Raw genomic sequence first — 16,517 nt, 5'->3', positions numbered from 1 at the left:
CCGTCGACTGTGCCAACGACCAATCCAAAATCGACGAATTATACTGAAAAGTATGTTCACCTATCTGAGCATAACCATTGTTGTGCAGACACGGAACAAATTTATACAGTTGCAGCCCATCACTGGCTATCGTAAAATTTTCCCGAACAAGCGGTTCCATACCGCATTTCGTTAATTTCGCCTTGACCTCCACATAGGTCGGCTCACACTGATACACCAGTGCCTGCGCACCATGGGAGACAATAGATTTACACTGATCTAATCCAACTAGCTTGGCTGCTCGTATGCCAGACTGCTTGGATAGTAAATGCAGCAACGCAGCAGTATTCTGCCGCTGTGAGCAATCCAAATTATGAATTTCCGTTACTAATAAATTAGCTGCACCTGTCTGATAATCGTTCAAATACTGTAAATGGGCTGCTAGATAATAGTCCCTATTTAAGGACATATGATCAGCAGTATACTGCGAATACGCTCCTGGAGGAACCCAAGATCCTGAGAAACCTTGCTCGACCGGAAGTGGTTCTGACAGTTGCTCATCTTCTTCTGAATTCGATTGTCTGGACGGCCGACTTTGCAGAGGAGCAAATGGATTAAAAAACGGCGAAAGCGTGGGCAGAATCGAAAACCAAGGCTTAGAGATATTACGCTGCATATACAGTCGACGAAGAATCGACAACCGTGTAATATTCGGTGTTGACGTCGCCAGGGGGAACATGGTTGTTCTACGCGGAATCGGGCGCTTCCTAGGTCCGTTGCGCCTATTTGCCTGCTGAACCTGATCACTATGCCATACTGCATGCTGCTGAACAAACTGCGTAGCCGATGGCTGTGTCGATTCCTGTGTCCTAATCTCCTGTCTTTCCCATACCGCTGCAGGTGTTGTCTCCATCATTTCCTCAACCCTATCCTCCGGGTACCTTTCCGTACTCATTTCAGCTGTTGTATCCATAACCGTCGGTTGCGTTGTGATTGCTACTGCCGGTCTGATTACCTGGCTAACCTGGACCCGTGCTGAAGCTGTCGTTCCTACGTCATCCAGGTTTACCGTTATGCTAACCGGTCGATGTTCCTGCCTGTCTAGATCCAAGTTGACATTAGAACTAATCTGTACCGGTGCATCTAGATCAAATCGTGCTACAATAGGCTGATGCGTCGTAGCATCCAATTCCTGCAACGCACTGGCTAAACTACGGGCATGTCGTGCAACGACTGGCTGCATAAGACCTTCCAAGATATTGTGACGTTCCAATTTTGCCGTTATTCGAAACCCCACATAAACATCTTTGAACCCAGTTAAAATCTTATACACCGGTTCTGGAAAGGTACAATTATGACTAACTGTCTCATTTCTGATAAGTAATTCAATCTGCTTTACTGTATCCTTGATTCGAAACTGATTATTACCGATATCTACTAACAAAGCAGATGCCTCCGGTAATTTGTCAACAATACACCGTGCCTCTCTTCCCTGATCCGCTACAGCCCATATGAACGTAACATGCGAGTGTAGCGCGTATCCTTTCTTGCGATCATTATGTAACTTCCCCGCAAAACTGTAAATATCGGACGTTTCCGATTCTTGTGTTAACGAGACTGGTTCCAGAATACAATTGACAATTGTATTCCGGGTCGTTGTTAACCATGCATAATCATTTTTCGGATTCTCATTAAACACAAAAACATCTGACCCTGATTTCTTTACCATCGGATTCCCGAAACACGACTTTGTGGATTCAATTGTCCTACACTCGGCCTCTGATAGTTCTCGAACCGTCGATGATGGTACATGGTCGAGAGTACCCCAAAAACTCTTTGTAATAACCATATCCCGAATGACCGCTGAACAAGCCAAACCTGGGAACATTGTCGACGGTTTACGAATCATGTACAACGAGTAATCTATCTCCATTGAGGCTGCATCCGGCGGAAGCGGTTCGCACGCCTTATAACGCTGAAGGTCAAGGACCCCCACAAAAGTCTGCTGTGAACAATCACACAAAGAGGCGGACAAAGCTTCTACTGGTGCTAATGCGAATCCCAACCCGAAGACTATCAACCAAAACCAAACCGCAGACACTGCTCCAATATTAAAATGCAATTTCCACCTCGGCCTTGCCGATGGTGGTTTCTGCACCGTTCGACTAACCATCTGAATTGCCATAGTCTGAATCAACCGGTTCGGCGCTTTTCGCTGCCTTTCGGATCGACGTACCTGTGCTGTTTCGGGCTCTTTGGGCACCACCGGATCCGATACTTTCAGGACTTTCTGAGGCGTATCTACTAGTGGTGTAGGCTCTACTTCCAGTACAACCTGCTCTTGTTCGGCCTCAATATAAACCGGTTGTTTATCAAACTGAACTTGCTTTGCTAACGGTTTAACTGGCACAAGCGCTGAACTCGAAGTCGGCTTTTTAGGCTGCTTCTTCTGCGATATTTTTGTCGATCCTCTGCCTGTCTCCTTATAAGCTGTTTCCGCCGCTGCTAATTCACAAGGCACCCCGCTACCGCTGGTATTTAAAAATAAGTCATCATCTGACCCTGGCTCTGACTCAGCATCTGCTACATTTAACTGTAGCAAGGGATGCACCCCTATTTGGTCATCTTCTTCGGATTCGCGTTTAACAAACTTCTTCAGGCGAGAGACATTAACCACAGCCGGCTCTTCCGTACTCGAACGGTAATAAGATATCCTATAATTAACCGGTGATGTTTTTTCCAGTACCTCGTATGGCCCATGAAAGTAATGCATTAATTTCGCTGATTTGCCGGGTTTATTAATAGGACTAAAGAGTAACACTAAATCGCCTTTCTGAAACTCCTTTTCCCTACGTCCTTCATTATAATACGCCGCCTGATCAATTTTCGCTTCTTGCAAATTATGCTTAACTTCAGCATGCACATTAGCAAGATTTTCCGCCAGATCCTCCACAAACGGATCGCTTAACAACGCTGTATCGAACTTACTATCAAACGTAAACAAACAAGATACTCCGTGCGCTAGGAAGAACGGAGTATATCCTGTTACGTCGCTGACAGAATTATTTAGTGCAAACACCGCAAACGGTACAAAATCGCTCCAATCTCTCTGCGATTCGGCGCACATTTTGGCTAACATTGCGCCCAGCGGTCGGTGAATTCGTTCCACCTTTCCGCTAGTCTGAGGTGCCCATCCCGCACCCTTCAGGTGCTTAATTTTCAACAACTGGTAAATAGAGCTGATGAGATCGTTTAACTGCTCTTTTCCTCTGTCCGATCTGATCGCCAGAGGAAATCCGAATTTCAAAAACACTTCGAACACCAGAAATTTAGCCATTTCCAATGCTGTATGCGTCCGCGTAGCTTTTGCGCATAAGAAGCCTGAAAAGTCGTCGATTGCCGTGCAAATATATTTCATTTGCTTTGACGAGGTCGTAATCGGCCCTACCGTGTCAATACACCAACTGACAAAAGGCCGATTTGGGACTGGAAGGCTAAGGAGCTGGCCGACCTTTTTAGTGTAGACTGGATTTCTGGTTTGGCAAACCGTACAAGACGCGATATACTGCCGAATGTATTTGGCCATCTTTGGCCAATAAAAACGATCTATAATGACCTGCAGCGTTTTCCGATACGAAAGGTGGCAAAGACCTACCGGTGAATCATGGACTGCCTCACAGATTTCCTGACGCATATGCTGCGGTATCGCAAGCAACGACCTTTCAATCCCGTTATCTTTGAATAGAAAAAACAAAATACCATCATCCAAGTAGTACAACGATGCGATCCTTTTTATTCGCTCCGTGTAAACTGCTGGCGTGTTTTCCTTGAAATTAATAATGGCATTTAAAAACTGGTCTTTTAGTTGCTCTTGCCGTAAATCGATCCTTTGAACCTTTGTTATGGCACTGATCGTAAAAATTGGAAAATCGATATCAGTTCCTTCGGGAGGCGCCGGCGAGACTGGGGCCCGACTCAAAGCATCTGCATCCGCATTTGCCTTTCCGGCTTTATGAATAATTTTAATTTCAAACTCCGAAAGCCGCAAACTCCATCGCGCGAGTTTTGCATTTTCGGTTCGTAGGTTCTGAAGCCAGACCATACTAAAATGGTCGGTAAAGACCGTTATATTATGGCCTAAAATGAATTGCCGAAATTTTTCGGCACCGAAAATGATCGCCAAACATTCCTTTTCTGTTGTACTGAGCGCCGACTCTCCTTTTCCCAATTTCCGGGAAGCATAGGCGATAGGTTTTTCGCCTACGTCATGCTTCTGGGCCAACACGACCCCCAAAGCATAATCACTGGCGTCGACGTGGAGATTTACTGGTAAGTTTGTTTCAAAATAACTTAAAACTGGTGCATTGGTCATCAAGGTCTTCAAGCTCTCAAAGGCCTGCTGATGCGTTGGATCCCAGGGCAATTTAGCAGATTTTTTATTGCAATATTTATTCGCTAAATCGTGGAGCGGACCACAGATTTTAGAAAAACCAGGTATGAAACACCTATAAAACGAAGTTAAACCGATAAATCGGGCTAACTCGGTATAATCCCTTGGGACCGGAAACTTTTCGACGGCTAAGGTTTTCGCCGGGTCCTGTGAGATCCCTTCCGACGAAATTATAAAACCAAGACACTTGCAGGACGGCATGGAAAACTTTGATTTCCTGCCATTGATTGTAAAATTTGCCTCGCGGAGGATCTCAAACACTTCTTCAAGATTTTTTAAATGCTGCTCGAACGTATCTCCTGTAATTGTAATGTCATCGATGAAGACTTGCATTTTCTTTTCAAGAATTAACTTTTCAAAGAGATTATGCATTGTTCGCTGGAAAGCACTAGGTCCTAAATGGACACCAAATGGCAACCGTGCATATTTAAAGCTACCGGAAGTTGTTATAATCGTTAATTTCTCTTGGTCCGCTTCCGCAATGGGAAGCTGATGAAAACCTTGAGAAAGGTCAATAGCTGTAAAATACGATCCTTTTAAATTTTGCAAAATTTCATGAATCGTAGGCATAGGGTATCGATCGTATTTTAGTTTAGTATTTAAACGACGAAAATCCCCACAAATACGGTAAGAATCCTTTTGCCCTTGCTTTTTAACTAATAAAATGGGCGACGCCCAAGGAGACTTGCTAGGTTTTAAAATCCCCTGTTTTATTAGCTTTTTAATCTCCTTGTCGACGATCTCTTTTTCTTTTTCAGCTAAACGTCTCACTGGCTGCCAAACTGGGGCACAATTTGGCTCTGTCTCCAAGGTTATCGGAGGGACTAAAGCTCCTCCCATCGGGACTTCCTCTGTCGGCCACAGATCGGCATATTCGCGAAGAACCTGAAGCAACTGTTCCTTTTGCTCGGGGGTCAACTGATGCCCTAAAGTTATCTGATTTTCGTAAAAACCCAATTTCTCCTCTGGTTTCTCAGTTTCCAAGCTCTTTTCAACTGTGAATGGAGCTAGTAAATCTTCATTTTGACGAAAATGATCTTCCCTGTGACTTTGGAAAATTTTAGTCGAGTCCGTTACAAAAAAACAATAAGGAAACGGGCAGATTTTCCAATGTTCAGTAGTTAAGTTATTTTTTGGACAATCCTTTAAATGATTCAAAAATTTCTCTTTCGTACCGAATTTATGGCAACAAGCGCACTTATACTGCAACTCTTCCTCGGTTGCTTCCGTATGTTTACAGGAAAACCTGTGAATACGCCACTGGTATTTCGAAGTCAATACCTGGCCACAACCACATGTAAAGTGGTCTTTTAATTCCGTCAGGTGTCCTTTTTCATCTACTGGCCCTTTTCTCAACTGATTTATTAAGCGTTTGGCTCCTGAATCCAAAGTTTCACCGACCTTTGCCTTTCCCAATGTGGTACTCGGAGAGGTGGGCGAAGCGACCTGAAGTTCCTCTTTTGGCCACGACCCTTCGACTGGGTCCTGTTTCGAATGACCTGTTACGAGTCTTTGACTATCTTGTTCCGTTGCTTCCAGTTTCTTAATTAAATTTACCATTTTCGCGGGGTAAAACTTCTGTAAGTCTGGCCAGCCTATAATGACTTCAAACTGACTCGAAACCTCGCTGCAAACATCGGCTTTAATGGCAAAAGTTTGCGCTCCGATGGTTACCGGTAAAAAGATAGATCCTTTTGTCACAAAGCCATGCCCATTGAAGGTTTGGCCTTCGACTACGTCTCTGGGATTGATATATTCCTCGAGCAAAAGGCCACTCACAAAGTTTTCTGACACCAACGTGATGGCACTGCCCGTGTCTAGCAAGGCCTTGACTTCCTTTGCTAAAATTTGTACGTTAATTACCGGATGCTCGTTTGCCATAACAATATCCTTCACCGAACTTTCTGAAGACTCATTCCGTGTTACCTTTATCATAAAAGTCCGTGAAGCTTCCCTTCTGGCCACCGGTCCGTTCGCAGAAGATTGCTGTGCCGGGCACTGAGCAACATAGTGTGGACCTCCACACTTAAAGCACGTTATTGTTAACTGACGAGGCTGCGGAGGCGCCGGAAGCGCATTCTGAAGTTGTTGAGTCTCGAATCTATCTACCGGTTGCTGGGCCTGCTGCTGATCGGACCTGTTACTGTTGTGCTGATCATTGCCCTGGTTCCGATTGTAGACCCAAGGTGGAGGCGGTCCGTAATGGCTATACTGGTTGAAATCATTATTCCTGCCTCGCATATAACGATTATTCATTCCTCGTCCTCGAAAACCTCGCTGCCCTTGATACCTACCGTTATTATCCTGATTAAAAAAATTCCTATCTGAATTTCCGAAACCATTTCCTGTATTCCTGTCGGAACTCCTGGAATTTTGGTCTGATCTTTGATTTCCATTACGCTGGTTAGGTCCTTGCCTTGGACCATCACGATTCGGTTGAAAATTTCCTCTGTCCCGCGTTTGAGCTCTTGCCGCGCCCCGCGAAACCATACTTTCAATTTGCTCTAACGGTAGATCTACAGCTACCGGGGCATTTAACACCGGAAGCGGTGTTTGAATTGATTTTTTGATAAGATGGACGGCAGTGTTTGCATGTTTGTAAAACTCTTGCGGCGTTTCTGGCTGCAATAAAGTTACATATTTTAATAGCTCACCGCTGAGGCCTTCAACCAATTTATCCGCTTTTTCCTTATCCGAGTACGTCTTTCCTAACTCTTCTAGAATATCGAAGAGCTTCATGACCTCAGCCAAATAGTCATGAACTGATTCGTCGGACTTAAACTTTCGACGATTAAGGACCCGGATCTGATGCTCGAGATAACCTGGAGGACGGAACTGGCGCGTAAGAAGCGCCTTTAAAATCTTCCAAGAAGCTGGTCTAGGAATTAGAGCCTTATTCCTATGATACCAAGCCAAAGCTGTACCTTTGAGATACAACGGCAGGCGATCGGCCATGAGCTGTTCAGTCCAACCCTGTGCCTCCGTTTTCACCTCAAAGTCTTTCAAAAAGATCCCAATATCTTCTTCCGCATCATCTGAAAATGTAGGCGGCGCTACCGGAGGTGGACCCTTTGGTGCCGACACAAGAGCTTTGGCAATGCTTTCAGCAAAACGTTTTTCATTTAGGTTGACTAAATTCACCATAGCTCTTTGTGCTGCAGCGTCGTCAAATCCACGAGGATCCTCGTTGCGATTATCTGCTGCATTTAGCACCGAATCACCATCCACAGAATGGTGCTCATCTTCATGCACGCTTTCGTCCAGATTAGGATACACATCATCGTCATTCGCCATTTCTGCCCTGAATGATCGTAATCGCTTCTGACTTAGATCTCTGAACTGCCTACCGTGCCCTTATAAGGCAATCCTTATAACACAGAACTAAAAGAGCGCAGCGAGAATCTATAAATTAAGCCTGATGACTCAGACTCCGATGTCGCACTTGCTTGCGTACTGACCCTGAACTTGAACCCCAATCAGGATCCACTAACTCTAATCAAAACGCTACCTTAATCACCTGAATGCTTGCAGCTAACTACCAATGTACTCCCTAAACCTGGCTGCAATCACACCGGGAACACCTGGAAAAACTTATGGCAACACACAGGGAATTCACCCCTAAACCTCGCTGCAATCAAACCGGAATCCCCGGAAAAATATTGCAGCTCACGGGCAACCGCCCCTCGAAACAGCTGCAATGAAACCGGAAACCCCCGGAAAAATATTTCAGCACACGGGCAACCGCCCCTTGAAACAGCTGCAATCAAACCGGAAACCCCGGGAAAAATATTGCAGCACACGGGCAACCGCCCCTTGAAACAGCTGCAATCAAACCGGAAACCCCGGGAAAAATATTGCAGCACACGGGCAACCGCCCCTCGAAACAGCTGCAATCAAACCGGAAACCCCGGGAAAAATATTGCAGCACACGGGCAACCGCCCCTCGAAACAGCTGCAATGAAACCGGAAACCCCCGGAAAAATATTTCAGCACACGGGCAACCGCCCCTTGAAACAGCTGCAATCAAACTGAAACCCGGAAAATATTGCAGCACGGGCAACCGCCCTCGAAACAGCTGCAATCAAACCGGAAACCCCGGGAAAAATATTGCAGCACACGGGCAACCGCCCCTCGAAACAGCTGCAATCAAACCGGAAACCCCGGGAAAATATTGCAGCACGGGCAACCGCCCTCGAAACAGCTGCAATCAAACCGGAAACCCCGGGAAAAATATTGCAGCACACGGGCAACCGCCCCTCGAAACAGCTGCAATGAAACTGGAAACCCCGGGAAAAATATTGCAGCACACGGGCAACCGCCCCTTGAAACAGCTGCAATCAAACCGGAAACCCCGGGAAAATATTGCAGCACACGGGCAACCGCCCCTCGAAACAGCTGCAATCAAACCGGAAACCCCGGGAAAAATATTGCAGCACACGGGCAACCGCCCCTCGAAACAGCTGCAATCAAACCGGAAACCCCGGGAAAAATATTGCAGCACACGGGCAACCGCCCCTCGAAACAGCTGCAATGAAACTGGAAACCCCGGGAAAAATATTGCAGCACACGGGCAACCGCCCCTTGAATAATGGTAAAGACTAACGTCAACACTGGCCCAATGCGCACTCCATACATTCAACTCAACACTGACTCAATGCGCACCCCATAGTTTCGAAGTATGACTGGCGCATTATGACTTCCATGCATTAACACGTTATTTTTGCCGGATATCTCAACACACCCGTAATTAATTGAATACAGCTTGTAATTATGGTTAAATATTCATACAGCGCTAAAGATTATAATTATAATACACGGAATATACTGATGATAAAATGCACAAGCAAATAATGAACACACTTATAGATTAATAATATACCGCTGATGTGCCCATAAATCATATACTGCACTATTACCGGCCACGGGATATGTACCATAAAACATTAAGCCAATAATAACAATATATCCAAGAATTACTGATGAATTATGCCGCATGCGTAAATAAGCCGTAATTATGCCAATAACACCGATATTTGTCGAAAATACAGAGGAATTATGCCTTTAAAATCGATCGTACAACAGTGCCGTATTACTGCACACCATATATCATACTAACCAGATAATAATAATCCGATTAGATTGTATTCAAAATGGAGAGAAAAAAAAAATTTATTCATTACTGATATTTTTTCCTACCTTTTTCCCGTTATTTGGCGTTGGCTACGTTTCCAGGCAATTTTTCTGTGCTTTTCAATGGCAATCCTCCGTGGTGGGCTACAGTGTAAAGGCCGGAACTGACGATGGACTAACTCTCTGCACACTTTCCCTTTCTTTCTTTTCTGCTTCTGACCGATACTTTTGTGATCTTACGACTTTCTGAGGCTTATTTATAGACAAACGCGCTGACTGGCTTTTCTCACTTTTATTGACTGACTTCCCGGGCACCAACACAAAGCATCCCAACATGTTTATATCCCTCCGCCGCTTCATGCTAAGCGGCGGAGAGATTATTATTAGCTGCATGCAGGCGGGGCCGCCGCTGGTTCCGTGCGTCTCCATATGTGGAAGTAGCCTTCCCATCCGCTACACTCCACAAATAATAATAGGAAATAAGTAGTTCGAACAAATTTATTTACGGTTTAGGAATAAGTTGGCTAAGCAGTTTGCACACGCTCCGAAAATTCCGGTATCCCAGCATAATTAAGGCTCCCTCAAGCGAGATAGAGATCGTACGTCCAAAGGAGGCGTGGTAAGCCAGTTTAATATCGATAACCGTATCGTTGGCATCTTTTATGTGGGCGTACTTTGGGGTTTGTCCAATGCACGCAGCGTCCAAACCCAATCGAATTTTGCCTTCGTTTAGCAATAGGAGTAGATTATTAATGGCAGGTAAGTCCAGTATAATACCTTTCTGCCGGGCAGTACTAAGTCCGTCAGAAGCGGGACTGCGGGCAAGAATAACAGTGTTACCGATTGTATCAAACCATAATGAAGATTTGCTGGTGATCTCATAGCACTTGACGTTGCCGTCCTGAAACTGGTACTTCAGTTCGGGAAAATCCATTGTGTAAGATAAGGTAAATATTATTGACTGCAAGAAGAACAAAAATAAAAGCAAGTGTAAAATATGTGTCACAAACGCCGTGCTAGATAACTTTCAACATACTTCTGCCATATTCGCCTCTACCCATAAGAAAAGTATGATTAAGGATATGGGGACAGATATCGACACCATCAACGGGTTTCACTTCACTGACATCCGGCAGATTGTCCAGTTCCATATCGGAATGAGCATATGGCCCATCAACTTGATCCTCGGAGTCATCGCAACCACAGTGGAAATTCAAAACTCTCCGATTCCATCGACTAAGCATCCATCCGCTTAGCTGCTCTTGCACATCCAGTACATTCTTTATAAATTTCTTGCTAACTACAGTATTTAGATGCTCACACGTGTAATTGTATCTTGCGTGATGCACACTGATATCCTCAAAAGGTAGGAGATCTTCAACCCCCAATCCGCAAGTAAAACAATACAACCGACCAGCACCGCGGTGATAGAACCCTGCCTCAGCCATCTGGTAAATATCCTGACCAGGGAACAGATTTAAAAAAGCCAAAGAACGTCTCTATGCGCTTATTCACGTCCATCATGTTCGAATTGAAAAGGACTACCTCGTCCTGATAGTCACGACGATAATGCGTATACGTAGGTTCCAAATCTTTAGGATCCACCATTTTTTTTTTGCAATTGAACAGAAAAAATCCGAAGAAAAAGAGAGAGTCAAACTTACTTTGTACACCACCCTGTCCCTGATATATTTTCAAATATGTTAGTTCGTTCAATTCTGACGTAAGTTGCGACTGTGTCTGACTTGTAAATCTTCGTAAACTTCTGCCACTGGTAAATCAGTAACTGAAATTACAGATTTTCGAGCAATGATTCCTCAACTGTAGCCGTGTCAGATTGCCTTAACAGGCATCCCTAACACAGGTACAGATGGGGGTTTGCCCTTTTTTCCCCATTTTTTTTTTATCATTTTCCCCACACCTTTTTTTTTGCTTTTTTTTTTGATTTTTTTCCATTTTTATTTTTTTTTAAACAAGGCTTTTTTTTTGTAATTTTTTCTCTTTTGTTAATTTTTTTGGGCTTTTTTCTCTTTTTTATAAAAATAAGTGCATCAAAACATCAAACGAAGAGTTGAAAAAATAGTAGAGAATTTATCGTGCGAAAACTTCAACACAGCTTTATTCCTGGCTTGAGAAAAATAAATGCAGAAAAATTTTCCAGTCTTGAAAGTAATCTTAAGATTATCATTAGCCCCATCACCATGCAAGAAAAGTTCCATCGGCTTACATTTTAACACTGAAGAATCCAAAAGATCCTGAATAGTGCCATCAGAAATGTGATGAAGTATTTGCGAAACAACGGACGAAGATAATTCCATGGCAGTATACACAAAGCGTTGGTCAGCTTCAGTCGAAAAGGTCTTGCAGAATGATACGGCACTGGTCTTCTTGTGAAATCCCATGTACGAGTCACGTTTAATCTCGTACCACACGGTCGTTGCGTCTTCCAGATACAAGTCCATTACGGTGGCTGCGGGTCCTGTGAGTAGTAAAATGAAAACTAAATATAAGCATAAAAGTCTGCACGCCGTCCTGAGTGTTTTGTATCATCGCATTCTTCATTAACATCTGACTATTGATCTGACACAGCGGCACAGACGTGACTGAACACGCTTACCGGGTTCTTGAAACCGAAAGGTACTGTGGTGAAATCCTCCAGTAGCACACGCTTGTCGTACACCATACGTAGATGCTTTTTAAGACGAATGGTGGAAATTTCTTGTGCTTTAAAGTTCCGTTTAATGTACTCTGGGTACACAACCTGCGCAAAAATTGATAGTAATTACTGGAGAAGTTTTTAAGTTTTGTTTTAATGCATACAGGTAGCGTAGCGCCCTCTAGGATTTCGGTTAGTTTGGCGAAATCCAGCTTCTGTCCGGTGCGCTGAAGATCGTCGTTCAAGATATCTTCAGTGTATCCGTTCTGTGTCATACCCTTAACCTTCAACTGGATTCGGCCGGTATTGGTCTCGTAACTGTATACCTTCGGACCGCAGGATACAAACCGGACAATGTGCTCATCTGGCTTTAACTCACTGCTCCATTGGCCAAGACCGCTGCCGATATCTGGAAGCCAACGCCCTTCTTTATGGACAAAAATTACCGAATCTGTATCGAAATAGAGAAGCCGAGGGCCAAGTTTGGCCATGGTTTTGAACAACTGGATGCGGGCATGACTGGTCGTAAATGCTGCGATTGCGAGATTGGCACAGTTGCTACCTTCGTTATAGTCATCTTTCTGAGAGTAAGTTACCATCATACACTCAGCAGTGACGGCATGAACATTGTGGATTTCGACGGACTTGGATCGTATCAGATCGAGGTATTTTTTCACGCAGAAGATGAACACGGTTTGTTGCAAATTATCTCTTTGACCAAATTTTCCCCAAAAAGAGTTCAACATGAGTTTAGCAACGGCGCGCCTGGCAGGATTATCTTCAATACGATTGATATCGAGAAGAATTCCATCGCGGAGGGCAACTTCTTGAACATACAACTCTTTCTGTCGCTGTGTGGTGCAGCCTGCAGGAAATCCGCTGGCTTCCAACTTCTCTTTGTAAAACTTATCCACGTATTCCTTGAACAGGCCAACCCGAGTCTCACTCCAATGCCACACTTCATATATTTCCTTGACCTGATATCCCTGTCTGAGTGCCATGTGCAATTCCGGAGTACAGAACACTCCTTCGAATGATCTTTCTTCATCCGAGTGCGAACAGTAATCGTTCAACCCTTTTTCCGCACACGTTCGACAAAGTGTAAATATCAGCTTATTGTTTACGGTTGCTGGCAACACGGGGTATCGAATCCTGGTCGGTGCCAGGACCTTGCATTTAACAAGACCGAAATATTCAGTTACGGGTTTGAAGTTGGATACGATTATTTTTGGATGTCCAATTGGATACTCGGCTGTCTTGTTGATGAATGGGTACAGGGAAACGATGTCGTAGTGAAGAATTTGCTCATCGTCTTGAATTTCTTTGAATAAGCATGACGCGTTGGTGCGGCCTCCTTTAAACGCGTCACGAGGCTGCAGAGGATCGCGCAGATTCTGACTGAACAGGAACTGCTGGATGTCCGGATCTTTTCTTTCCTGCAGCCATTCGCAAGACCACTTTTCTTCCACATTGTACCCCATTCCTTCCAAATATAGCTTCTTACGTATCCACTGCTCGTACACTTCTGACATTTTCTTGAGCGAAAACGGTGTCCGGTCATCTTCGTTGGTGCACGTAGGATGTCCGTGGTGGACACAGCCGTTGTATTCATAAATCGTATTCGTATCAGGGTCAAAACCATCAACAAAATACCGATCAAATTTCCGTTCTTTGCCGTTCCGTCCGTGCTCAATGTTCGGATGTTCCAACCGTAGCCATTCAAGCCACTGAGTCGCCTCTGCACTTGTCTTACGATTCGGCTGGTATCCGTTTGCGGATATGACAGCAATTTCCTTCTTTTTAAGAATTTTAGTCTTGAAATAAGTTGAGCAAGCAGCAGCGATCGTAACGCTTTGATAAGGATCAACGTTCGTCATGGCAATAAAGTTGTCTCGAAACTGCAGAGCACATTTCCTCAGGATTGTAACATCTTTCGAACAATAGCCTGCCATTTCCGCACGAAAATCAAAAACACCTGTAGAAGAAATAACTGAAAAAACGGTACAAAAACCTTAGAAAAATAAAATTCACAGTCTAACCTTTCGCGTGTTTTTCCTCGGTGTGCCACTGTTCAAACTTTCGTCTATCCGCGCGGTTCAAACCATCGATCATGTAGTCTTCAAGGTCTGGAAACGGCAGAACTTTATCCCAATTGTCCGGCTTATTAAAACGGTGGGGAAAGTCCCCCTTCTGCTCGCATTCGGCTAGACCCACGGCTTTCGGAAAGTTCGAAAGTTTTGTCATGACAAAGTTTAAGGTGTCACGAGCGCAGATCTCTAGGGCAGGATACCGAAGGTCCAGAATCTGACTCCCCCGTCGTATGACTTCCACTCCTTTAAGATTGTTTTCAATGAGATAAGATAACAGGAAGTGTCCGTCGTAGCCACGGAAATTGTGGGCGATTAATGTGGCTCCACGATGCTTTTCGGAAAAAACCCATTCACCAAATTCTTTCTGAACGTCGTATCCTGCCATCGGAACCCCGTCAGGCGGAAACCGAAACTCTTCTCCAGTAGAATATTGCGCGACTGCATAACAAGGCTTGTGTATCCCTTCCGTGTCCAAATAAGTTTCATAATCAAAGAAAACGAAACGGTTCTGCTCTCCGTGCATGCGTGGTTCCAACGGTTTCAGGTAACATTTGTGGGTAGCCTGTTTCACCCACTCTTGGCATGGGTGACAAAACATCTCACCGCATTCATGAATTTTGAATTTACGAGTAAGGAAACTGACAAAAACTCCACACTTGGGACATATAAACAAATCCTGGCAATAGGTGCGTCCGTTCTGACGCTGCTTTTCGTGAATGTCGAAGCAGTCGTTGTTGTTGAACTCCCGCTTACACTTTTGACAGAACACGCGATCCTTTGGCTCCGGTTCCGGGCACTGCTCTCGGGGCCGATAACATTTTGGACAATATCCTGGACAGCGGTGCTCTTCTTTGTGGTCGGTGGCCTTATCGCAGCTGTGACAATAATATGCACGCTGATGAAATCCAGACGGTGTGGTGATTAAATCAAAATGGCCATCTTCGTAGAGTAAATAAATGACCTTGCGCTTCTCTTGCTTTTCGGGGAATTTGGCAATCACTATATTTCCTTGCTCAGCCCCGACTACCTTGATCTGGTAGTCCTTCAAGACCGTCTTCTGGAATTTATCAATGTCCAGGATTGAGAATTTTTTCCCGACATCCAGACCTGCTTCATTAACAAGTTCACAGGCTTTCTTCTCTAATTTCAAGCTGGTCTTATTGGTGAGAGTGCGCCAGTACGCGCGATCCTTGTTCGGGTCGTGATGACATTGCCCGAGGACAAGGCAAGCTGGCAAACAAAGATTTTTTCCCACATTCACCTGCACAATAGATCGTGCAAACCTTTTCCGGTCGTGTGATGAGTGAATATGCTTACGCTTCGCAGCGCCTCCGGCAGGGATAACGGTACGCTGAATAATCAAGCGCAACGAGTCGTCGATACAAAAAAGGCCACCAGAGTTTATCTTCATCACCATTTCTGTCAGGTCACGCGGATTAAAATTACTGAAAAACTGCATCTTGAGATGCATGGGATTTTCCATGGTTTTCGTAAATATCGTCACACAGACAGCATCACTGGGGTTGAAATCTTTCGAGCAAAGCTCCCATACGGCCTGAAAAATTTCCGGAAGCGCTTGCAAAGACGTCACCGTGTCAAACTCTTGCGGGAGCGATTTGATCTTTAGGCTGTAAAAGTACTGATCGTGGTTGAATTTCTTGTTCCGGTTGTGGGCCACCTTTTTTAACGTAAACGTATCAGACCAGTCGTGTATGGTTGGAGGCGCTGACGGTCCTGGCTGGGGGCTAGACGTTCCGGCTTGCTCTTGAACAGCCGGACTAAGCAGTTCTTTGTCCGATACCATATTCGCTGCAATGGCTGCAGCCGCATCGGCGTTTAGTTGATTATTATTCGCGGGTTGTGCACCACCACCAGCAGACTGTGCCACCGCGGCAGGAGATTGAGGCGGGGTGAAGACCTGCGACCAATGCATGCTAGAATCGACATCCTGAGACGGTGATTGAGGAGACTGATTATTAGCCTCAGTAGCTGCTGGGGATTGCGGCAGTGGTGTGTAGACTTGCGACCATCGGAATGGATTGGTTGGTGAATGTGTTGTGGATGGCTGTTGACCAGGCGGCGAGTAAGGATTTGTGAATAAATGGAATTCAAATCCATCATCGTTCATTGGATCGTTTTCGTGGTTCATCTCCGTACGGACGATCTGACAACTAGATGCTGCCGAGGACACGGTTGTAGGTCTGCAAACCAT

At 44.9% G+C, this 16,517-nt stretch overlaps 1 protein-coding gene across 1 annotated transcript; it reads right to left on the bottom strand.

The window, feature by feature from the left end:
* Positions 1-12,020: 12,020 nt before the first annotated feature.
* On the bottom strand, positions 12,021-16,517 carry LOC129595768 (uncharacterized). Its single transcript, XM_055492871.1, has 4 exons — positions 14,255-16,517; positions 12,380-14,190; positions 12,177-12,320; positions 12,021-12,038 (listed from the first exon to the last, which is right to left on the bottom strand). The coding sequence occupies exons 1-4, from the start codon at positions 16,515-16,517 to the stop codon at positions 12,021-12,023; spliced, it is 4,236 nt and encodes a 1,411-aa protein (XP_055348846.1).

This window comes from Paramacrobiotus metropolitanus, unplaced genomic scaffold, assembly GCF_019649055.1.
Source record: "Paramacrobiotus metropolitanus isolate TYO unplaced genomic scaffold, Prichtersi_v1.0 Parri_scaffold0000082, whole genome shotgun sequence".
NCBI classification, from domain to species: Eukaryota; Metazoa; Tardigrada; class Eutardigrada; order Parachela; family Macrobiotidae; genus Paramacrobiotus; species Paramacrobiotus metropolitanus.
This window is presented reverse-complemented; position numbering and strand designations above follow the sequence as displayed.